This window comes from Physeter macrocephalus, chromosome 2 (assembly GCF_002837175.3).
Source record: "Physeter macrocephalus isolate SW-GA chromosome 2, ASM283717v5, whole genome shotgun sequence".
In the NCBI taxonomy this organism is placed as follows: Eukaryota; Metazoa; Chordata; class Mammalia; order Artiodactyla; family Physeteridae; genus Physeter; species Physeter macrocephalus.
This window is the reverse complement of record NC_041215.1, coordinates 21,613,271-21,638,888: the sequence shown is the minus strand read 5'-3', so window position 1 is coordinate 21,638,888 and position 25,618 is coordinate 21,613,271. Positions and strand designations below refer to the sequence as shown.

At 43.0% G+C, this 25,618-nt stretch overlaps 2 protein-coding genes across 2 annotated transcripts in view; both read right to left on the bottom strand.

Annotated features, from left to right (window-relative positions):
- Nucleotides 1-1,551: 1,551 nt before the first annotated feature.
- The window catches only part of LOC102989375 (uncharacterized), a 28,931-nt gene continuing 4,864 nt past the window's right edge, over nt 1,552-25,618 (bottom strand). The window contains exons 3-4 of the mRNA XM_024134375.3: nt 17,436-17,562; nt 1,552-2,195 (exon numbers count right to left, since the gene is read on the bottom strand). Of these exons, the coding sequence (XP_023990143.1) occupies nt 2,173-2,195; nt 17,436-17,562 (150 nt within the window). The 3' untranslated portion in view covers nt 1,552-2,172. The remainder of the gene's footprint in view (nt 2,196-17,435; nt 17,563-25,618) is intronic.
- Nucleotides 11,443-17,170, bottom strand: LOC112067623 (zinc finger protein 77-like). The gene is made up of 2 exons (XM_024134045.3): nt 16,555-17,170; nt 11,443-16,141 (listed from the first exon to the last, which is right to left on the bottom strand). Exons 1-2 carry the CDS (start codon nt 16,752-16,754, stop codon nt 15,070-15,072), a joined length of 1,272 nt encoding a protein of 423 aa, XP_023989813.2. The 5' UTR covers nt 16,755-17,170; the 3' UTR covers nt 11,443-15,069.

Here is a 25,618-nt window from a genome sequence, read left to right as displayed (position 1 = left end):
ATCGCTGAGCAGAGAAAGGCGATTTCCCCGCCCCCCCGCGGGACGCGATTGGGCCCAATGTCCGGCCTCTCCCCTCTAGGTCATTCCTGAAACCGAAATTAAGTTGTGGGCGCGGTTAAGGAGGGATCCGCCTACGTGGGCGTGGTTATCGCCTAACGAGGCCCAGGGATGCTGCTGGGGGCGTGGCCTCCCGCTAATCCCTGAGCGCCCAGGTTACTCTGATAAGCAATGGCCGCTTGCGTAAGCAATAAATGCTTATTTCTCCGAACATGTTTCTCATGCTAACACACCCGTATAAAAAGACATTCCCATTGTTGGAATGTTTCTCCCCTAAAAGTGTTTTATTTCTTGGGGAAATGGGGTCATATTTTATTCATTTCTCTACGTGTTGCTTTTGTTACTAATATATGCCTTGTGATATCCTACAGTGGCCACTGGATGGCGACCTAGCTCATGTTTTCACTTTTGTACCTATATATGTATTTGTAGTGGGTGTACCCGGGGAAAAATGCATGGGGATTCCTCAAAAAAAATGCTCTTTAAGCATCTCTGTATTCCAGACTCTATTGTCTGCACGGGGGAAGACAGCAGTAAACGAACACAAAAATCCTTGCCCTCATCCTTCTTAGATTCCAGTGGGGAGGGACAAAAATTAACCATATAAAGAGCATATATAATAAATATAATGTATAATGTATAATGTGGACAGGGAAGTGGCTCTGACACCTGCTGCTTCTGCTGCCTCCCCAGGGTCCTGCACAGCTCTTTGGTTCCAATCACACACAGAGAAGCCTCTACCCTGCCCTAACCGCCCCCTCTCCCCATTTAGGGACCCATCCCCAGCCTTTTTCCAGGTTCTAGGCAGGATGCTTCTGGTACAGGGAGGGCTGCCAGGGTGACTGAGGTGAGGCTGGGGAGGCCTGGGGGCTCTGCGAGCAGTTCCTGGCTGTGAACTGTCATCTCAGGCACTTGGAGAAGCTCAGATATGAAGTGGATGGTGTCCAGGATGGGCTGCAGCTGGTTTCTTTGCATTAAATTAACAGGCTCAATTTTGGGAGAATTGAAAATTCTTATAGGTCTTCTTTTTTTTCCTGCATCGGCAGGCGGACGCGCAACCACTGCGCCACCAGGGAAGCCCTAGGTCTTCTTTTTAAGGGCACGTCTGTCGATTCAGAAACGATAACTTCATCATAATATAGTGTACACAAGTCAGTTCAGAGTGAATCATGGAACTGAATGTAAGAGATAAAACTCTAAAACATCTGGAAGAAACACAGGAGAAAAATCTTGGGACTTCCCTGGTGGCGCAGTGATTGGGACTCCGCGCTCCCAATGCAGGGGGCCCGGGTTCCATCATTGGTCAGGGAACTAGATCTCACATGCATGCCACAACTAAGAGTTCGCATGCCACAACTAAGAGTTCACATGCCACAACTAAGGAGCCCACCTGCCGCAACTAAGGAGCCCATGTGCCGCAACTAAGACCCAGCGCAACCAAATAAATAAACAAATATTTTGAAAAAATCTTTGTTACCTTGGGTTAGGCAAAGATTTCTTAGCTAGGATACAAAATGTGGCAAATACACACAAAGGAAAGATCAAGTAGGTCATTAAATTTTTAAACATTTGCTCATTGAAAGGCACTGTGAAGAAAGCAAGTAGGCAAGCCGCAGCAAGAAGATATTTGTGAAACAGACACTGACAAATTGTATCCACAATATACAAAGAAAGCGTTCAGTGGAGAAAAGTAGTGACCACAAGAGGGCGCCCTTTCACTAGCAAAACCTCCTAGTTGGCTGTTTCGGAACAGCCACGTAAGTATTTCAGGATAAAGGGGATGTTACCGAACCAAATTGGGTGTGCTCACTTGCGGGCAGTAAAGCCAGTTTACTGACCCGGGTTTTGGTGAAGGAAAGGGCAGTGTTTATCGCAGGCGCCAAGCCAGGAGTCCAGGCAGCTAGTGCTCAAAAGCCCCAGACTCACTCCCCAGTAGTTTTCAGGGAAAGGGTTTTAAAGATGGGGTGAGGGAGGGGGTGGTGTGTGTGCGTGATCAGCTGGTGACGTTCTTCTGATTGGTTGGTGGTGAGGTAATCAGGCGTGAACATCATAAACCTTCTGGTTCCAATTGGTCTGGGGTCTACGTGCTTGTGGGAATCATGCAGTTTACTTCATTCACCTAGTGGTGGTTTCAGTATCTGCAAAACAGTTCAAAGGACACGGCTCAGAATATTATCTATAGCCCTTGAGGAGGAACGGAAGGTCCTTGACTTTAATGGCTAAATCATTGCTATTTCGTCTTGCTTGGCTGTTTTACTTTCTTTCTGCATTTTCTCCCTTCTCTGATTGAATTTATTCTTTGGAACTCGAGGAAGGCCTAGGAAGCTAAAGGTTTTTTTTATAGACAAGAGGAAGGTGGAGGACATGGTGGGTGGGTTTGTCCTGCAAAGGCCCCATAGGGTCCTGCTTGGTTACAGGGGCACAGAATGCAATTTCCTCCCACAGTTAAGGGGGAAAATATGCATAATTTATATACACATATGTATATATACACACAAAGAAAATGAAAAAGCAAAAGGGACCAGATGTTAATGTTGGGAAAACTGGGTGAAGGGAATATTCGGTTCTTTGTACTGATCTTGCAACTTTTCTGTAAGCTTGAAATTATATCAAAATAAAAAGTTCCCCCTGCAAATAGTTTCCTAATTTGTACTAGAAAGCATATAGATAGCCAACCAGTGATCAAAGAACGTCAGTAATCGATTTTAATTGTCTTTGACCATTTGTTTTCCTGTATCTCTGGTTTTATTGCTGTGTTTTCCACGAATATAACTGGTAAGATCATCCCTTTAAGGAATTTTATAATAGCTTATTTGTGGTTGGAAGCAATGGGTCCTAAATGAAGCTGCTTCTCTGTGTCACCCTTTTTCTTTTTGTTTTTCATCCTGAATTTTAATCTCATGTTTATTTCTGAAAAGCAGATTGGACAGTGTCAGGGGAAATTCATTCATTTAGCTCTACACGATCATTGCTTGGAAGCTGCAGCCCATGTACTCTTTTATTTTTTTTTCATGGCCTCTCATGTTATTGGCATTCCCATCATGAAACCATTTTCTTACATTTCTGTTAGTATGTCTCTCTCTCTCTTTTTTTTCTTACTGCACGGCTTCTGGAAATCTTAGATCCCCGACCAGAGATTGAACCCGCGCCCTCAGCAGTGACTGGGCAGAGTCCTAGCCACCGGACCACCAGGGAATTCCCAGTATGTCTCTTTTTTAATTGAAAATTTTTATTGAGAGAACTGTAGATTCACATGCAGTTGTAAGAAATAATTCAGAGAGATCTCTTCTACATTTTTCCAAGTTTTCCCCAGTAGTAACATTTTTCGAAACTATAGTACAATGTCACAACCAGGATCTTAACATTGATACAATCTATTTTATTCAGGGGTGTGTGTGTGTGTGTGTGAGTGTGTGTGTGTGTGTGTATTAAGTTCTATACAATTATAACACCTGGGTGGGTTCATTTATCCACCGTCAAGATACAGAGTATGTTCATCACCACAAGGGTCTCCTGTGTTGCCCTTATAATCACACCCACATCCCTCCTAGTCTTCCTGCCACCCTAACCCACCAGGAAGGTTTTTTTTTTAATTTAAAAAGTTACTCATTCTCCTAGGAATCCCCTAACTAGAAGCACCAGGCTCGAGCTCAGAAATCTGCATGTCGACAAAGATGATCCCCGGGCTGGGACAGTAATCCTGGAGCATCTAGTTACGCCTGAAAGCCAGGCAGTGCTCACAAAATGATGGGGGCTTGTCACTACAGCCCAGGAGCCAGTTGGAAGGGGCTCCTACTGGCCAAATCTGGGACAATGGGACCATTAAAACAATTAAGGAGAGGAAAGCCAAGGGCCCCAAGGGCAAGGCTGGGGGAGTTCTCCTGGGCTCAAACGATCATTTTGCAACTGTCCCAGCAAAGATTGTTTCAGGCAAGAATCAGCCTGAGCAAAGGCCCTGAGGTAGTGTTCAGGGACTAGCAGGGAAGCCTGTGTGGCTGGAATAAAGGGACTGAAGTCAGAGGGGTGCTAAAGACCCCGTGGGGCCTTCAAAACCCACCTGAGAACTTCTGCTTTGACTCTGGGAGACTGAGAGCCCTGGGAGGTGTTTGAGCAGGGGAGGGACAGGATCTGACTCAATGATAGGGATGTTCTCTATCAACAGGGTCCAATATGGCACCCGCCAGCCACATGTGGCTACTGAGCTCCTGTAAGGAGCTGAATTTTAACTGATTGAAGGTTAAAGAGCCACATTTGACTACTGGTTACCTCACAGGACCCGGCAGCTCTAAGGGAAGGAGAGAGACAAATAAATAAATAGAGAAACAAGATTCACAAAATGTAAGTGCCTAAAAGAAAACAGAAGGTGAACGGGTGAAAGTGAGTCAAGATTTTGAGCTAAGGTAGTCAGGAAGGGCTTCTCGGAGGAAGTGACCTTCACAGTGAGACATGGAAGATAAGGAGTTCCTGCCACCCTAGAGAGAACAAGGAAGGCTGTTTCAGGAAGAGGGTACAGCATGTGCAAAAGTCCTGGGGCAGGACCGGGCCTGGTGTGTTGGAGGAATAGTGAGGAGGCCCGTGTGCCTGGAGCAGAGTGAGCGAGGGGGAGAGAGGGAGGAGGTGGGGGCAGGGAGGGGACAGCACAGGTCATGCAGAGCCTAGCGGGCCACGGGGGAGGACTTGGGCTTTTCCCCACCAAGGCAGGTGGGAGCCCTGGAGGGCTGGGGGCAGAGGGGATGGGGCCTGAAGTGGAATCCCCATGGTATCGGGGGGGGCCCCCACATCTCAGGAGTGCACCTCCGGTCCTGAGCCTCTTCCCTCCTGTCCCCGCATGCCTGGAGGAGGCCAGGGCCCTGTCAGCACGTTGCAGGTTAGTTGCCTGTGCTAGGAAGGAGCTGTTAGGTGCCAGGCACTGCCCGACGTGATCTTCGTGTGTCTGAGGTACTCAAGGGCCTGACTCACACTGGGGATGGGGAGGGGCAGCTCCCAGCGCGGGGCGCCTTGCCCAGGCTGAGCATGGCTCCCACCCCGCCTGTCCTCCCGCCACCTGGCCCCTTTCTCCTGGGTGCTGGCAGGACTTTCTGCCTGTGCCGGATGTGACTCCTTCCCCAGCCGCATTCCCAGACTAAGCCCCAGAACAGCACAAGTCAAAACAACAGCATCCCCACCAGGAGTAAAAGAACAGAAATGAAACACTTGTTTTCACTACGTGGAAGGAAATTGGGAAAAGATCCGTTATTTTACCTTTGCTGAAACCTGTGGTCAGAGTGAACGCGGAACCGTCAGGTCCAGGGCGGGTCCCCTGCAGCCATATGAACCGCACCCCACCCCCACCCTGCAACCAGTGGTCGTCCCATCCTCCCTCCGACCACTGCCCAGCAAAGGACTGGGGCGGAACCCCCGCGTAAGGTCTGGACAGGACGCCGGTACCTAACCCCACGGCGCAGGGTGAAGACTTGGATCGTGAGCCCTGGGGTAAGGACCGGGTCCATGGCTGCTTCCAGACCTCCTGACTCTCAGGGGCATTCTCCTTGCGGCCCCGCGGCTCAGGCAGGTGAGAGCGATGGGGACGGTACACCTGGGACCGCACGTGGCAGGTGAGCACAGCAGCTGGGCGAGAGCGAGGTCCACGCAGGGTGCCAGCGGGCCGGCCCCCAGCTCTGATTGGAGGGTGCTCTGGGCTCACCCTCTCATGGAGGGCTCTGATTGGACAATTTCCCAAGGCCCGCCCCCGCCTCTTCAGTGACAGGTCAACAGGACACCTGTGGCTGACCAGCCCACCCCCGACCTGGGCTCTGAGCTGAACCTGGTCCCGAGTGGGCATACCCTCCTGGAGCCAAATGTGTGTGTCTTTTTTTTTTTTTTTTTTTAAACAATGTGTGTGTCTTGATTCAGTTTCCCCAGGGAGCCAGGACTGGACAGGATGGGATGGGGGTCTGGTGACATCCTGGGCCAGTGGTCTGCCCAATTTAACGTCGCCTTGGGTCTATGCACTTTGTTTAAGAACAAAGATAGTGACGTCATCGCGTTCTAGGCAGGGTCAGCCTCTGTCAGACGTGTGACCTTTGACATGGGGTGACCTCGCCCTTCATCCCCACCCTCACATCCGGGGCTTGAGGTTAGCAACCCAAGGCTCCACCATGGGAAGCCGGACCATGAGGCCCTAGCCTCCCTGCAGGACTGGTTCAGTCCCACTTGCTGATCTTGGAGAACATCTCAGAGAGGCAGGAGGCATCTGGGATTCCCTTTGAGGACACCGATGCTGGCTGGCAACAGCCATTTTGGGGAGTTTGTTTTACCACAAGGACATCATTGTTGAAAAGCACCAGTTTGGGGTCCTCCATCTAGCCTATAAGCTCTGGGGGCTTACTAGCCCACCAGCAGGCCGGCACCTGTCCTGGGTCCCCCATGGGATGAACAACCAGTCACTCCAGGACCTGGCCCCCAACCACCAGTGGGTCAGCAAAGCCTGAAAGCCAAACAGGCCAGGGGACAGTCCCACCTATAAGTGCACCCACAGTGGTCAGATTCACCACAACAGAAGGACCCATAAGCCCACCTAGGGAGCACCCCCAGAGCATATAGCACAGGTGTCCAGAAGGGAGTTTGCGTCTGGGCACCATAGGTTGTCTCTTACGTTAAGGTCACATCTACAAGATTGGGAAATGAAACTGACCTACCTAATACATAGAAATAGACACAGAGAATAAGACAAAATGAGGAGAAGAAGGAATATGTTCCAAATGAAGGAACAAGACAAAACCCCAGAAGAAGAACTAAGTGAAGTGGAGATAAGCAATCAAATGAATACAGAATTCAAGGTAATGATCATAAAGATGTTCAACAAACTTGGAAGAAGAATGATGAACACAGCAAGGATTTTTATGAAGAGTTAGAAAATATAAAGAAGAACCAATCAGAGCTGAAGAATACAATAAATGAAATTTAAAATACACTAGTAGGGAGCTTCCGTGGTGGCCCAGTGGTTAAGAATCCACCTGCCAATGCAGGAGACACGGGTTCGAGCCCTGGTCTGGGAGGATCCCACATGCTGTGGAGCAACTAAGGCTGTGAGGCACAATTACTGAGCCTGTGCTCTAGAGCCCGCGAGCCACAACTACTGAGCCCCTGCACCACAACTACTGAGTCTGCGCTCTAGAGCCCATGCTCTGCAACAAGAGAAGCCACCGCAATGAGAAGCCCATGCACTGCAACAAAGAGTAGCCCCCACTCGCCTCAACTAGAGAAAGCCTGCGCACGGCAACGAAGACCCAAGGCAGCCAAAAATAAATAAAATTAAATAAATTTATATAAAAAATACACTAGTAGGAAATAACAAATGCTGGAGAGGGTGTGGAGAAAAGGGAACCCTCCTACACTGTTGGTGGGAATGTAAATTGGTGCAGCCACTATGGAGAACAGTATGGAGGTTCCTCAGAAAACTAAAAATAGAATTACCATATAATCCAGCAATCCCACTCCTGGGCATATACCTGGACAAAACTGTAATTCAAAATGATACATGCACCTCTATGTTCACAGCAGCACTATTCACAATAGCCAAGACATGGAAACCACCTAAATGTCCATCAACAGATGAATGGATAAAGAAGATGTGGTACACATATACAATGGAATACTACTCAGCCATAAAAAAGAATGAAATAATGGCATTTGCAGCAACATGGATGCAAGTACAGATTATCATACTAAGTGAAGTAAGTCAGACAAAGACAAATACCGTATGATATTACTTATATGTGGAATCTAAAATATGACACAAATGAACCTGTCTATGAAACAGACTCATAGCCAAAAATTTTAAAAAAATAAATAAAAACTTATGAAAGGGAAAAGCACATAGCCAAGAATACTCCACCCAGCAAACTATTATTCAGATTTGAAGGAGAGATAGCGTTTTTGAGACATGCAAAAGCTAAAAGAGTTCAGCACTACTAAACCAGCTTTACCAGAAATATTAAAGGGACTTCTCTAAGTGGAAAAGAAACTATCACAACTAGAAATGCGAAAATTAGGAAAGGAAATATTTCTTTGGAAAGGCAACATACAGTAAAGGTAGTAGATCAACCACTTATAAAGTTAGTAGGAAGTTTAAAAGACAAAAGTAGTAAAATCATCTACATCCACAATAAGTAGTTTAAGAATACACACAAAATAAAAGATGCAAAAAATGATGTCAAAACATTACATGTGGAACTTCCCTGGTGGTTCAGTGGTTAGGACATGGAGCTTCCACTGCAGGGAGCACGGGTCTGATCCATGGTTGGGGAACTAAGATCTCACATGCCATGTGGCATGGCAAAAAAAAAAAAAAAAAAAAAAAAAAAAAAAAAAAGAGAGAGAGAGAAAGAGAAAGAAAGAAAAAACATTAAATGTTGAGGGGAGGGTAGTGGTGGTAAAGATCCAGGGTTCCTAGAAAGCATCTGAACTTAAGATATGAACTTAAAATAATCACATATATATAGGGTGTTACACAAAACCTCATGGTAGCATAAACCATAATCTATAACAGATATACACATAGAAATGAGAAAGGAATCCAAACATAACACTGAAGATAGTCATCAAATCACAAGGGAAGAAAGAAAAAGAAGAAAGGAACAAAAAACAACTACAAAACAACCAGAAAACAATAAATAAAGTGACAATAAATACACACCAATCAATACTTACTTTCAGTGTAAATGGACTAAATGCCCCAATCAAAAGAGGGCCTGAATAGATCAAAAAAACCAAGACCCATATATATGCTGCCTACAGGTGACTCAATTCAGATCTGAAAACACACATAGACTGAAAGTGAGGGGATAAAAAAAGGTATTCCATGCAAATGGAAATGAAAAGAAAGCTGGGGTAGGAATACTTATATCAAACAAAATGACTTTAACAAAGACTCTAACAGGAGACAAAGTAGAACATAACATAATGATCAAGGGATCAAACAAAAAAGAAGCAATACTAGTTGTAAATATTGGAGCACCCAATATAGGAGCACCTAAATACATAAAATAAATATTAGCAAACAAAAAGACAGGAAATGACAGTAACCCAATAATAGCAGGGAACTTTAACACCCCACTTGCATCAATGGGCAGATCATCCAGATAGAAAATCAATAAGGAAACACTGCCCTTAAATGACACATTAGATCACATGGACTCTCTCTCTCTCTCTCTCTCTCTCTATATATATATATATATATATATATATACATATATATATATATATAAACATTCCACCCTCAAACGCAGAATACACATTCTTTTCAAGTGCACATGGAACATTCTCCAGGAGGATAGACCACATGCTAGGTAACAAAATAAGTCTCAATAAATTTAAGAAGATTGAAATCATATTAAGTATCGTTCCTGAACTCAACAGTAGGAGACTAGAAATCAACTACAAGAAAAAAGATGGCAAAACCCAAAAACACGTGATGGCTAAATAATATGCTACTAAATAACGAATGAGTGACTGAAGAAAGCAAAGAGCAAGTAAAAAACTAACTGGAGACAAATGAAAATGGAAACACAACATTCCAAAATCTATGGGATGTAACAAAAGCAGTTCTAACAGGGAAGTTCACAGTGATACAAGCCTACCTCAGGAAACAAAACGAATCTCAAGTAAACAATCTAACCTTACACCTAAAGGAACTAGAAAAAGGAGAACAAACAAAACCCAAAGTTAGCAGAATGAAAGAAATCAAAGATTGGAGCAGAAATAAATAGAGACTAAAAAAAGAAATAGAACAGATATATGAAATTCACAGCTGGTTCTTTGAAAACATAAATGGTATATACCATTTTATATCAAATATCTTGCTTTTGAAAATGGTTAGTCATCCATACCCTTGTAGGACAATACCATTTTCATGTATTGATTCAACTGCTAGCAGTTACTTTCACTCTTTGGACCAATGTTTCTAGTAACATTTTTGAAAAAAAATTTAAATTGTAGTAAACCTAATAAGTCTTATTGGTTTGTGTTCCGCTTCAGCTTGTCCTGATCTCATCTCCATCCCGACACACTTAGAGTTGGACTCATCACACTCCAGCACTATTCTCCATGGGTGACAACCTGCATCTCATTTATAGCAACTCAATCATGCTGGGTTTTTTTTCTGTGCAAAATAATGGAGGAACCATTGACTCTTCCTCTCACCCAAACTTCCAGCCATCAAGAAATTCTAATAGCCCAAGTTTCAAATTATGTCTGGGTTCTAACCCCATACAACACTGCCACTGCTACCAACCCAGTCTGATCTACTACCTTGATTGACAACATCATCCTAGTGCCTGTTCTCAAGGAAACAGAAGGATCTTGTGAAGCTGCCTCATCTGGTCAACTTTAGGCTCCATGTCACTCACAGCCAATGTCAGTGCACCATGGCAGGCCAGTGCATCAATACATGATGTGCCTACCACCCTCACACTCTCCTCTGACCTCTGCTGTTATTCCATCATTTCACTCTGCTCCAGGTGCACCAGCCTCTGGCTATCCTACAAATACCTAAGGCCTACTGCTGCCTTAGGGACTATATTAGTCTACTCAGGTCCCCTAACAAAGCACTGGAGTCTGACATTCCGAAATCAAGCTGTTGGCAGCACTGGCTCCTTCTGGATGCTGTGAGGAAGAATGTTCCAGGCCTCTCTCCTAGCTTCTGGTGGTTGCCAAAAACCCTTTGCATTCCTTGGCTTGTGGACAGGTCATGCCAATTTGCTCCTTCTTACTTCATGTGGTGAGGACATATCTATCTTCTGTGCAGGTCTCTGTGTCCAAAGTTCCCTCTTTCTAAAAGGACGTCCATCGTTGGACTGGACCTACTCTAATCTGTTATGAACTCGTGTTGAGTATAGCTGAAAAGACCTGTTAAACAAAAATTCAACTGATATTTAAAAGATTTAATTGTCTTTATTAAATGATTTATGAATTGGACATCTCATCTAGCAAGTAGAAAGGAGCTCCAAAGAGCTACAGAAAATGAAAGAATGAGGTGGAAAAAAAGAAATTATCGTCAAAGAATGCATTGTTTCAGGCAAAGTCACCTTCCTAAGGGAAACCAAAGGGGTCTACCAGTGGAGTACCTCTTACAGTTGACCAAGAGATGCCAGGTTGGCTGGCTAGAGGTTACATTCCTGGGAAAAGTTGACACTGCTATTCAGTTAGGTATTAAGACTTGGTTTGCTGCAGTGGGGCTGGGGCCTAACACAAGTGACTCCATTTGGGGCCTGTAGTTTCCTTTTTTAAACATTTCCCTCTTTTGATCAGTCTCAGCTTTACTGAGAAATGTGTTCAAAATTTAAGGCATTAGTACCACTCAGCTGTTACCCTGTAGTTCTCACAGCTTTGTGAATTTTGTTGATCCTTTGTGTGGTATCCATATGTCATGACACTTTTTGCTTAATCCTTGTGATATTCACAGGTCACAGCTTTAGGTTTCCATTTTAAATTTGGTCATTCTCTTGTTTCTTTTCTGACATTCCAGTCTTAGATCATTTGCTTGGTGGTTTGCAGCCATGAACGCACATTAAAGACTCTTGAGGGGATACAGTGCACCAGAAAGCGTATTATTATTATTAGTGGAAAGAAGATAATGCCCAATGTTCAGAGTGCACTTTACAGCCACGTTCCCCATGGCCCAAACCAATCAAAATCAAATAAGTCAAAGAAAGTCCCCACCAAAAGAGTCATCTCTTTCAGCCAAGGGGCTTACTCAGTGAGCTCACGTAACTGAGTTTCAATTTTCCCAGAAATGTTGATCCAGGTGCAGCAGGTTGTGTTGGTCACAGCACAAACCTAATTACTGCAGACTTCCCAAGAGAAAGCTCTGTGTGCACCACCAGCAATTTCTGTGGAATTGTGGAGTAGGGAAAGGGTTGATCCAGCAGACCTCAATAAATGGGGACTGTGGAATAGGAGCTCCACATGGTTGGGGAACTGCAAGCTGCTACTAACAGTCCCCATGTGGATCTTGGGGCAGAAAAAGCGTTGGAGTTTTCCACTCAAACACCTGGAAATTGCAAACTAAAAAGCCAACTAGAGTGAGAACTCAAGGGAAAGAGAGTAGAGATCAGAACCAAGAGGAACTTACCCATAGCCCTCAGAGATAATGAGAAAGACAGTGAACTCAAAGGGTTCCCTTGTACCACATCTGTGTTTCTCATTGTCCCCAAATGCCATCAGAAGTTCATCTCAGATCCTATCACTGCCATCAAATCTGCTAAATAACAAAAATTCAACTGAGTAATTTTTAAACATCTAATAGACTTTATTAAACAATTCATGAATCAGGCAGTATTTCATCTAGCAAGCAGAAAGGAGGTCCAAAGACCTGCAGAAATAATGGTTTTTTAAAGACAGAGAAGGGACAGAAAAAGGAAAGTTATTAGCAAAGAGTGCATTGTTTCAGGCAAGGTCACCCTGCTGAGGGGAACAGAAGCGTGGGCAGTCTATCAGTGGAATACCTCCTACTGTAGACCAGGAAATGCCAGGTTCACTGGTTAAAGGCCACATTCCTGGGAAAAGTTGATGCTGTGATTTGGTTCGTTATTAAGTTCTTGGTTGGCTGCCTAACACAAGTGACTCCATTTTGGACCTACTGTCTCCCATTAATCAGATTTTATTTCCAAAAAAGATCATATTCTGAGGTTCCAGATGGACATAAAATTTGGGGGGACACTACTGAACTCAGTATATGTATACTTTTATATATTTTATAATCCATTTAAGTATCAACTTCCAGTGTTATCTGAAATAGTTATTTTACTGTTCTGCTTATACTATTTTCTGGAACCAGAAATATTTTATATTTTATACATATATATACTTTATATATATATATATACATACATATATATATATGTATAAAATCTCCATCTTCATATCCCTCTAGCCCCTACTGTGCTACTTATGAAAGGTCAATGAAAGATAGATATGGTTCTATTGCATTGTGTTATTTCATTGTGGGTAAGGCTGGGATGTATACTTCCCAGAATCATCTTCATAATTTTGGGTTATAATTCACCAATAGCCTAATTTGCAAGAAATTTGGAAGGTACAGGTGAAGAAGCTATTTCTCTCAGTACTATGAGCCATCATGCAGACAGACGTACCAATGCATAGGGGATTGTTGGACACCAACTTGCAGCTTGTTTTTCTGATTATTGTATAATTATTGACAACTCTGGTCTATCAAGTATGAATACAAACAAAACATTTAAAAAATGAAATAATTAAACACTGGGTAATCACATATATAAATGCAAGGTAAGTAAATATAGTAGGTTTATGGCTTAGAGAGCTGTCAGCTATAAGAGAAAACATGGGCTTCCTTGGTGGTGCAGTGATTAAGAATCCGCCTGCCAATGCAGGGGACACGGGTTCAATCCCTGGTCCGGGAAGGTCCCACATGCCGCGGAGCAACTAAGCCCAAGTGCCACAACTACTGAGCCTGCACTCTAGAGCTCATGCTCTGCAATAAGAGAAGCCATGACAATGAGAAGCCTGCACACTGCAACGAAGAGTAGCCCCCACTTGCCTCAACTAGAGAAAGCCCATGCACAGCAACAAAGACCCAACACAGTCGAGAGAGAGAGAGAGAGAGAGAGAGAGAGAGAGAGAGAAAACGCTCACAATAGGCCAAATACGTTCAAAAGTGCTTATTGCAATCATAGAAGTATCCAGGAACAACAAATGTAGGGTCAGTGCAGCCTCAACAATGCAACCAGGGAAGTAAGTTTCCTGAATTTGGGTAGGAAGGAAACAGCCTCTCTACTAAAGGAACAAGATGCTTCTTACAGAGATCACATAATTATGAGAATCATCAGACATGAAGGGGGGGGATCACAGGATATGAGTAAATCACTAGGTGATCTTCTGAAGCCTCAAGAAGTAGGCTGATGGACACCAAAGAGCCATAGGAACATGCAAGGAACTGTGCGCACTCGAAAACCAAAGAAGATCCATAATGAGGGAACTTGTGGACAAGTGTGGAATCTGCTGCCCAACAGGGAGCTAACGTCAAACACATGTCTGGTGGGGGGCTGTTCCGCATGGGCAGAGCCAGAAGTCAGAAAACAGTGCTGGAACTCAGGCTCACCAGGTTGCCATGCATCTCTGTCTCCTGATGGTACAGAAGACCCGAGAATCATGGCTTCCCCACTTCTGCTTTCCTGACCTCATGCATCTTCTTCTTCCCATGAACTTAACTCAGAACCACTAAAAGAAGGACTCTGGATATACAGTTTCCCACCTCACCCAAGCTGACAACACAATTCAGTAGAACCGTCTGGACAGGAGCTTTCATTTTCATGCCAGCAAGTCACTCTTCTTAACTCCATGGATCATGTCCAACTTCCAACCAAGATCATGGACATGAACAGAGGTCAAATTATGAACATAATCAGATGAGACAGAAGGTCCTCCAAGACCTTGCACAATTACTAATTTCTGTGAGGACATATATGCAACAAGGAAACATGGAAAAGACACACCTTTCAGCTTAATACTCCAGGGGAGGGTAAACACTGAGTCAGAAAATTCCAGTATCTTTAACAGTAGACCAGGAAAGACATTTCAACAATACAGGTCTCATGATCACATACTAGGAAAACAATGAGACGTAAGAATCAAAAATTTTTTCATCTAAAATTATACCAAGTTGCACATGAAAAAAACCCCAAAACCAAAACCCACTTAACATCCCTGGGTTCAAAAGACACTGTAATGGAAACGAGACAAGTTTTATATGAGGTACAGATGAAGGGGACATGGAGGGATAGTTAATTATCTTAAGTGTTCAGATCAGCAACATAAACTAGAAATTAATACACTGGGATCCCTCAGGATGAGGCACTTACAAAGGAAAAACCATGTTTATAACAAAAGATTTCTGTCGTGCCCTGAGTTTTCATTTACAAAATAAGTGAAGTGCTGAAGGTTTTTCCACATTCTTTCCATACATAAGATTTCACTCCATGTGATTGCTTCCATTTACAATGAGGTTTTAAGGGAGAATGAAGGCTTTTCCACAGTTTTGTATTCAGAATTTTCACCAGTGTGTGTCTTCATGTGTCTTTGCAAGGATATCAGATACCTGAAGGCTTTCCCACACTGTTGACACTGATAGGGCTTCTCTTCACTGTGTGTTTTTATATGTTGTCGAAGGGATGAGGAAGTAATAAACGTTTTCCCACATTCTGTACACTCATAGGGTTTTACTCCACTGTGTGTTTTCACATGTTTTCTAAAGTATTTGGGACAACTGTAGGATTTCCCACATTCCTTACACACATAAGGTTTCTCTCCAGTGTGGATCCTCACATGTCCTTGCAAGGATTTGAGATAGGGGAAGGCTTTGCCACACTGCTTACATTCATAGGGTTTTTCTCCACTGTGTGTTCTCATGTGTTCTCGAAGGTAAGTGCACCAACTGAAAGCTTTGCCACACTGCTTACATTCATAGGGTTTCTCTCCAGTGTGCATTCTCACATGTTCTCGGAAGTGTGAGATGCGAGTGAAAGCTTTCCCACATTCTTTACATTCATAGGGTTTCTCTCCAGTGTGAGTTCTCACATGCCGTGCAATCTGGGAATAATAACTGAAGGATTTCCCACATACTTCACACACGTGGATTTTGTGTCCATAATGCCCTCTCACATGTCGCTGGACAGATGATGGGCAAGTGAATGATTTTTTAGATTTCTTACGCTTTAAAGACTGTTTGCTACTGTGACTTTTCACATATCTCTTAGATGCTCTCCCATCATCCTGAAGTTTATCGGTTTTCTCTACAATTTCTGTTCCACCAGGAGGATTTAGGCATGAGACACAGCTGCAGGTTTGCCCACATTCTTCACATGGATGAGGTCTGTGTCCAGTGTGAGATCTTTGCTGATTCCTCTGGAAAGAACAATCCCTGAAGGCTTTTCCACACTTAGTGCATTTACAGGGCTGAATTGCAGTCAGATAACCCTTATGCACAGTAAGATGTGTAAGCTGGTTCTGGGTTTCTAGACATTGATGGCCTTCTTTACCTTCACAGAGACTCTCCACCAAATGATTTCTGTTCAAAGTAGGAAGCACAGTATTAGGGATTAATAATAATGATTTCTTTATTAATAATTTATTGATGGATGTTAATGATTATTTTGACTATGTATTTGCCATTTGCACTGAATTGGCATGTTTTTGGCACTCTCTGCATTGTGACAAAGTTCAATAAGTTTAATGCTCCAGCTGAGGTCTCAAATAGAGCCATAACTTTCAGTGTATTTTACATATTGGATTTCCTGATCATTGAAATCTACTGAATTAAGTTTCAGATGCTCAATGTCTACATCACATTTATAAAAGTATTGTGTTGTAAAAACTCTGTGAGTACACAATTGTTTAGCTAGGTTTATACCTTTTATTTAATTTCAAGTGAGTCTAACACTCTGTCGAGATCCCCCTTCTCCTTGTGGGAGTGCCACTCACCTCAAATGCCTCTCCTGGGTTACACGCTGATCTCTCATGTTATGAAATGCCCAGTTTTCTCCCAAAAACGAGCAGGAAACATTTCTTGTGAATCTTACTATTTTCTCTTCACTGCATAGTCCAGTCTCCAAAATATCCCGATGAGCACTTGATCTACTGTTTTTAACTTGAGGGCAAGAACCTGCAACAATTGGTAACATAACTAAATCCTTGGGAAAGAAACGGTGGGATAAAGGAAAGAGGCCATTTGTACATTTTTTCCATACACTGATTCAAATATGTAAAATAGTTTTATAAAGGAAGGAAGGATATATGTGTGATATTGTGATTTATAAGAAATATATACATATATATTTGGTCATTCAGATGACCAACATACACTTCTCACATGAATCAGGTCCTCATCCACAGTTCCCTGCTCACAGCTCCCAAAACCTTTGGAATTTCCTGAGTGATAAAAGCAATGGAATAATATTTGATCTCCTGTTCTCAGTTCCTGAAAATGCTTCAGGGTCAGAAGGGTGAAATGAGTGTTCTGTTATTCATAACAAGCCCTTTCCATCACAATTGGGTTTATATTCATGAAGGTGACTGTTGGAAAGCAGCGCAGGATGGGGGCTGGTTGCCAATGGAGACACCATGTGATTAAAGGGGGGAACTTTCAGTCCCACTCACACCCCCGGACACCCCAGCACCTCTGGGGAGCCAGAGTTTCAATCACTTGCCAATGGCCAATTATTTAATCAATCATGCATATGTAATAAATAATAAAGCCTCCATAACCTCCCCCACCCCAGCAAAAAGAAGTTCAGAGAGCATCTATGTTAGTGAAAACATGGAGATAACAGCAAGACTAAGTGCAGGGAGGAAGCCGTCCTCACCCACGGAGGCCAGGTTCCTGAAGGTCTCCAGCATCACGTCTCTGTAGAGCTTCCTTTGAGCTGGGTCCAGCAAAGCCCACTCCTCTGCCGTGAAGTTCACAGCCACGTCCTCAAAAACCACCGAGTCCTGAAACAGCCACAGGTTCCGTGTCAGCAAGGCTCCCTCTTCACCCCCGTGTGTGGGAGGATGGGGAGGCCGACAGTCGGGAACCGGACTCAATTCCTAGGACTCCTGAGCTTACACTCTTGTGGGACATGAACACACACAAGCCAATCAAATGCATTTTACTCAGTGATGGTAAGTGCTGGAAACTGAAGCAACATGTAACAGCAACAATAGATGTAGACTTATAGACACATAATTAAAAAGAACTGTTTTTTACCAAATATAAAATAGATAAACAATATTTATACAGGGAACTATATTCAATATACTGTAATAACCTATAATGGAAAAGAATTGGAAAAAAAGACTCTAGATATATATATACATATATGTGTGTGCGTGTGTGTGTGTGTGTATAAGGGAATCACTTTGCTGTACACCTGAAACTAACACACAATTTTTTTTTTAACTTTTTGGCTGTACCACCCAGCATGTGGGATCTTAGTTCCCCGACCAGGGATCGAACCTGCGCCCCCTGAAGTGGAAGCTCGGAATCTTAACTGCTGGACCACCAGGGAAGTCCCCTACACAATATTGTAAATCAACTATACTTCAATTTTTTTTTAAAAATTGTTTTTAGTGAGAGAGCAGAACCTGAGGTGGTAAAGACTGAAAATAAAATCATCATTCAGATAAGAAGGAAACGAATATTGGTTTGGTCAAAAGTTATTTCCTTGAAACTCCAAGAACAGGAGCAAACTGTCAGGAGGTCCTGAACACTGATTTTCCAGGGCCATTGCATCTGAACAACTCTCGCCTGGACTGAACAGCATGTAAAAGCCTGAGCCAGTCCCTTCATATCCGACAGAGTCAGAGACACGACCCCCTGCCAGGATGAGGTGGACACCAAGGGCACAGATGCAGGCCAGGGCCCAGGGCCTGGGACAGCTGTGGGGTAAGAGGTGGCCTGTTTCCTGAGGGATCTGTCAAACCATCAGGGCCTCTCAGATAAATAATCATGTGCCCAGAAATCGAGGAAAATGTTCCACAAAGAAGAGTCGCAGAATGATGTGACAGCAACAGGGCCAAAGGTAACTTTAACAGAGAAAAAAAAAACACCTAATTATTATCTTTAGGACAATATGGATGACACCAGATGCCTGAAATACAAAGCAAGCAATTATTTTTATAAATTAGAATTTTAATCCAAAATATAGTCTGACAATCTAAATTATAAAAAATTCCAAATACATCAGCTACAAAGAAGGCAAGGCTGCCTTGCCTGAGGCTGCGACTGGGGTTTGCTAATCACACACATGATAAAAACTTGTATTTTAAATGCATTTTAAAAAACTAATAGGACAACAATAAAAAATAAAGGGCAACAAGAGAAAAACAAATAATGCATAAATAATGGACAAATAATGTGAGCAGACATTTCTCCAAAGAATAAATACAAGTGGCCAATAAGCCCATGAAAAGATGCTGGACGTTACTCATTAGGGAAATGCCAAAGCTACAGGCAGATACTTCACACCCACCAGGAGGGATATAAGATGGACAAACAAGGCAAGGCGGGGCAGGCGAGGATGTGGGGAAGTTGGAATCTCACACACTGCTGATGGGAAGGTAAAATGGTGAAGCCAGTTTGGAAGACAGTCCAGCAGATCCTCAAAATGATAAACAGCATCACCATATAACACAGCAATTCCACCCTAGGTATCTACCTGCCCAAGAGAGGAGATGAAAGCGAACACCAACACAAAAACTAATACGCAGATATTCACAGCAGCATGACTTATGACAGCCAAAAAGTGGAAACAACTCAAAAGATCATCAAGTGACTTGGATAAGCAAACACAATATAATCTCACAATGGAATATTATTTGCCAGAAGAGGAATGTTGTACTGATCAGTGGCACAAAACCAATAAACTTTAAGAACATTAAGACTCCACATAACACTTATATGAAAGGCACAGAATGAGCAAATCTATAGAGATAGAAAGTAGATTAATAGGGCTTCCCTGGTGGTGCAGGGGTTAAGAATCTGCCTGCCAATGCAGGGGGACACGGGTTCGAGCCCTGTTCCGGGAAGATCCCACATGCTGCGGAGCAACTAAGCCTGTGTGCCTCAACTACTGAGCCCACGTGCCACAACTACTGAAGACTTCACCCCTAAAGCCCTTGCTCCGCAACAAGATAATCCCCTGCAATGAGAAGCCTGCGCACAGCAACAAAGAGTAGCCCCCGCTCGCCACAACTAGAGAAAAGCCTGCACAGCAGTGAAGACCCAATGCAGCCAAAAATAAATAAATATAAAAATAAAGTTCCCTTTAAAAAAAAAAAAAGAAAAAGAAAGTAGATTAATAAACTGCCTAGACCAAGGGTGGGTGAACTCCTGGAATGAGGGGTGACTGCCAGCAGATACAAGTTTTCTTTTGGGGTGATAAAAATGATTTAAAATCAGAATATGATGACGCTTGCACAATTGTAAATATACTAACACCGTGGAATTTTACACTTTGAACAGGGAAACCTTATGGTACACAAATTATATGTCAATTAAAGCTGTTTAAAAAATAGATTCAGGACTTCCCTGGTGGTGCAGTGGTTAAGAATCTGCCTGCCAACATAGGGGACACGGGTTTGAGCCCTGGTCCGGGAAGATCCCACATGCCACGGAGCAACTAAGCCTGTGCGCCACAACTACTGAGCCTGCGCTCTAGAGCCCATGAGCCACAACTACTGAGCCTGGGTGCCACAACTACTGAGCCCGCGTGCCACAACTACTGAGCCCGTGTTTCACAACTACTGAAGCCCATGTGCCTAGAGCCCGTGCTCCGCAATGAGAAGCCACCACAATGAGAAGCCCGCACACCACAACGAAGAGTAGCCCCCGCTCGCCACAACTAGAGAAAGCCTGCGTGCAGCAACGAAGGCCCAACGCAGCCAAAAATATAAATTAAAAAAAAAAAGAAAGAAAGAAATATGAAGTGCTTTTCAAACTCTCATCCCAATGGAGCAAAATACCAAGGAACAATTATTCCCCTGCAGGATCCATATTAATGGAATCTCACCTTCAATCATCTCATCTATCTCCTCATCACTAAGGCATAAATTGTTTGAAAGCAATTGAAATACCAGTCTTGGGACTTTATACATTATCTGCTTTGTAGTTCCTTCCTATTGTTCAATGGGGAACTGCTCCTCTTTAGTAAACAGATATCTGTGTACACTGCTGGGCTGCTTTGGGTCAAGATGTGATTGACCATGAGAGCTTTCAGGGTATGTAGAATTGGAAAATATATTTTAAAAAATCTCCCCAATGCATTTGAGCAGAAGTGCTGGTTTCTATTTAAAACCTGTTTTTCTGCTACATATACCAGGATGGGAGCAAAAGATGCCTTAATATGTCACGTGTCATGTGCTGGAGACAATGAGTTTAGTAAACGCCTGTTTATCTTCTGTGTTTTTAGTATTGGATGACTGAGGTTTTCTGAGTGGTTTATCATAAAACCACACATCAAGTCTTGTTTCTGCTCAGAGTCTTTTCAAGTATTCAAACATATTTCTCACTCTGAGCTCTTGGTAATAACAGACACAGAAATCTCTCTAATGCTGATCTGCCGTACATGCTTGATTTTTAAAATCATTAATAGAGGAGAGTGGGGCTTCCCTGGTGGCGCAGTGGTTGAGAGTCCGCCTGTGGATGCAGGGGACATGGGTTCGTGCCTGGGTCCGGGAAGATTCCACATGCCGCAGAGTGGCTGGGCCCATGAGCTATGGCTGCTGAGCCTGCGCGTCCGGAGCCTGTGCTCCGCAACAGGAGAGGCCACAGCAGTGAGAGGCCCATGTACCGCAAAATAAATAAATAAATAAATAAAATAATAAAGGAGAGTGAAGAAAACCTACACAACAGGAGAAAATATTTGCAAACGATGTGACCAACAAGGGCTTAATTTCCAAAATATATAAACAGCTCATACAACTCAACAACAACAACAAAAATAACCCAATACAAAATGGGCAGAAGACCTAAATAGGCATTTCTCCAAAGAAGAAATACAGATGGCCAATAGGCACGTGAAAAGATGCTCAACATCACTAATTATTAGAGAAATGAAATAAAAACTACAGTGAGGTACCACCTCATGCCAGTCACAATGCACATCATTAAAAAGTCTACAAATAACAAATGCTGGAGAGTAGGTGTGGAGAAAAGAAAAGGGAACCCTCCTACACTGTTGGTGGGAATGTAAATTGGTACAGCCACTGTGGAAAAGGCTGGGCCCATGAGCTATGGCTGCTGAGCCTGCGCGTCCGGAGCCTGTGCTCCGCAACAGGAGAGGCCACAGCAGTGAGAGGCCCATGTACCGCAAAATAAATAAATAAATAAATAAAATAATAAAGGAGAGTGAAGAAAACCTACACAACAGGAGAAAATATTTGCAAACGATGTGACCAACAAGGGCTTAATTTCCAAAATATATAAACAGCTCATACAACTCAACAACAACAACAAAAATAACCCAATACAAAATGGGCAGAAGACCTAAATAGGCATTTCTCCAAAGAAGAAATACAGATGGCCAATAGGCACGTGAAAAGATGCTCAACATCACTAATTATTAGAGAAATGAAATAAAAACTACAGTGAGGTACCACCTCATGCCAGTCACAATGCACATCATTAAAAAGTCTACAAATAACAAATGCTGGAGAGTAGGTGTGGAGAAAAGAAAAGGGAACCCTCCTACACTGTTGGTGGGAATGTAAATTGGTACAGCCACTGTGGAAAACAGTACGAAGATTCCTCAGAAAACTAAAAATAGAATTGCCATATGATCCAGCAATCCCACTCTGGGACATATATCCAGATAAAACTATAATTCAAAAAGATACATGCACCCCTATGTTCATAGCAGCACTGTTCACAATAGCCAAGACATGGAAACAACCTAAGTGTCCATCAACAGAGGAATGGATAAAGAAGATGTGGTATGTGTACACAATGGAATATTACTCAGCCATAAAAAAGAATGAAATAATGCCATTTGCAGCAAAAATGGATGCAACTAGAGATTATCATACTAAGTGAAGTAAGTCAGACAAAGAAAGACAAATACCATATGATATCACTTACACATGGAATCTAAAATATGACACAAATGAACCTGTCTATGGAACAGAAACAGAATCACGGACACAGAGAACAGACTGGTGGTTGCCAAGGGGGTGGGAGTTGGGGGTAGAATGGGGTGGGAGGTTTGGGTGAGCAGATGTAAGCTTTTATATACAGAATGGATAAACAACAAGGTCCTACAGTACAGTACAGATAACTATATTCAATATCCTATGACATAACGTAATGGAAAAGAATATTTTAAAAAAGAAATAACTGAATCACTTTGCCATACAGCAGTAATTAACACAACATTGTAAATCAAGTATACTTCAATTTAAAAAAATAATTTAAAAAAGAAATAAGCAGTAGAAATGTAAAAGTTTAAACAGACTTTTCTTAACATAGACTTTTAAAACTAATTGTCATAAGGGGACTTCTCTGGCTGTCCAGTGGTTAAGATTTGGAGCTTCCACTGCAGAGGGCATGGGTTCGATCCCTGGTCGGGGAACTAAGATGACACGTAGCGCAGTCAAAAATAAATAAATAATTAATTAAAACTAATTGTCATTAAAATTAATTTTCTTTCTAAAATATGTTTAATAAAAGATATAAAACAATTTAATGGAAAAATTTCAAAACATTATTGATTAACACCATCCTAGAAGGAAATGAATGGAAGGATGGAACACATCCACAGAAAAGAGACCAGGATGTCAGCTTCTCCCAAACAGGTTAAGAGTTTTAAGAAAATTCCATTAAATCTAAAATTGGCTTGTTTTGGGGATGGTTTGATTCTGTTTTGTTTGAACTTAAAGAAAAACTACTTCTAAAAACTGAAATGGAAAACAAATTTCTAAAAATAGCCAAAATTTTCTATGGAACAAGGTGGTGGGATATTCCGTAACAGACACTGAAGCGTTTTAAACTGCAGTGATTAGGACAGGATGGTGTTAACAGAGGGATGGACAAATAACACCAATGGAAAAACAGTGCACTGAAACAGGCCCACCTGTTTTTGTCAAGTGCATCAACGCCAGAGCATAAGCTGCTGGGCAGGGGCCAGATGATGACACTTTGACCTGAGAGGCAGTGATCACTGGGTATTTACAGGGGAAGAAGAAATCTTTTTCCTTAGTAACTGCACATGCAATAACCAATTCACTGTGAACTTAACTATGAAAGAAGTAGAACACATTGAGAAGTTACAGGCAAACTCACTCATGACTTGAGAGTAGGGGGAAGTTTTCCTACACATTAAAAGAAAAAAGAGCTACAACAGAAGAGATGGATAAATTCAGTTCAAGTCTATTAAAGTTAAGAATTGTCCATGAAGTGCAGAATAAAAAGAAATGAAAGGGACTTCCCTGGTGGTGCAGTGGTTAAGACACTACACTCCCAATGCAGGGGGTCCAGGTTTGATCCCTGGTCAGAGAACTAGTTCCCACATGCACGCTGCAACTAAGAGTTTGCATGCCACAACTAAGGAGCCCACCTGCCACAACTAACACCAGATGCAACCAAATAAATAAATTTTTTTTTAAAAGAAAGAAAAAAAGAAATGATAACCCACAGTTTGGGAGAACATCTTTGCCATACCTAGAAATGAAAAGAGATGAATGTCCAGTGTATGTAAATAACACATAAAAAATCAATAAATATACAAATGAATTAAAGGTGAGAAAACAACTGAAAACTATTTCACAGAAGATGAACCACCACTTATATGAAATGCTCAGACTCAATGATTATCAGTAAAGACCAATATACAATCACAAGCAGATCCATTTTACACACTTGAGATGAACAAAATTAAGCTGGAATCTCCAAATCTCCATCTGCTGGAAATGATGTGGAATAAACACTCGTCTCCAGCCCTCCATCCACACTTCCTAGTATTTTGAAAATATCCATAATCTACAAACCTACAATTTTCCTTCCACATGTACAAAATTTATATTGCATTGGCACTTGGAGACAAAATCAAGGAGTTTAACGGCACTGCTGACAAATCAAAATTAAACATGAGACAACTCAAGCCTCACACGACTGGATGGAGGATTTAACCAGGTGACCTCTGACACCAGCACGTGTGAAACAGACTGGGGCTGAGAACCACAGAGAAGCCTTCTGTGTGCCATTACTGGCGTGGTACGGGTTATATTCACTTATTGCAAATTCAGCAGAAGCAAAATCAAACAAAATGATGCTTGGTGATGAAGGACAGATGTAAAGCTGCAAAGAATAACAAAAAGACCAGGATGATCAGCACCCTGGCGGCCCGCTCACTGGGAAGTGCTACCAGCCAACCAAGGGAATAAAAATCTACACCTTCAAGTAATGGAACAAAAAGTCTTCAGTACTCACACTGAGTCACATGACACAAGATTCCATCAAAGAAACAAAAGGGAAGAGCAGCCAAGTGTGAGCCACTCAGATCAGCAGCCTGCTGCCCACAGTGCACAAGGAAACCCCAAGTCAGAAGGTCAAAGCCATCCGAGCTGGGGGGCTGGGATCCCCCTGCTGACACACAGCCTGGCTGGGTGCCCCCAGGGCAGGGGGAGGGACCGAGCTCCAGAGCTCCACACGCCTGTGCTGCCTCTCTCAGTGTGGAAATGCCCCCTCCTTCTGGGTCTCAATTCTCACCCAGGAGGAAATGCTCAAGCTGAAGTTCTGACCCAGAGAAACTCTCCAATTCATCAACCCTCTCAATAGCAGTTGAGCTCAAGGAGCCTTCTCCACGCCTGACCTTCACAGACTCATTTAGGGTGCACACATCACACTCAGAGCATCAACTCCCTTGGATGAAGCCAAAAGCAAAGGTCAGGGAACAGCTGAGGGCAGCAGAACCTCAGAGAACAAACCACCCCTAGCATTCCTGCAGGTGGATCCCCTCCCCCACGCTCATGCCATAAACAGCTCCTTCTGTGGTGGTTCTATGGCCTGGAGGCC

What these genes read in the sequence shown, in the direction of transcription:
- LOC112067623 (XM_024134045.3), bottom strand. Translation starts at nt 16,754, where the DNA reads ATGTTACCAATTGTTGCAGGTTCTTGCCCTCAAGTTAAAAACAGTAGA. An exon ending in ACCCAGGAGAGGCATTTGAG is followed by an intron (nt 16,142 to 16,554) that starts GTGAGTGGCACT and finishes TACTTTGAACAG; the next exon opens with AAATCATTTGGTGGAGAGTC.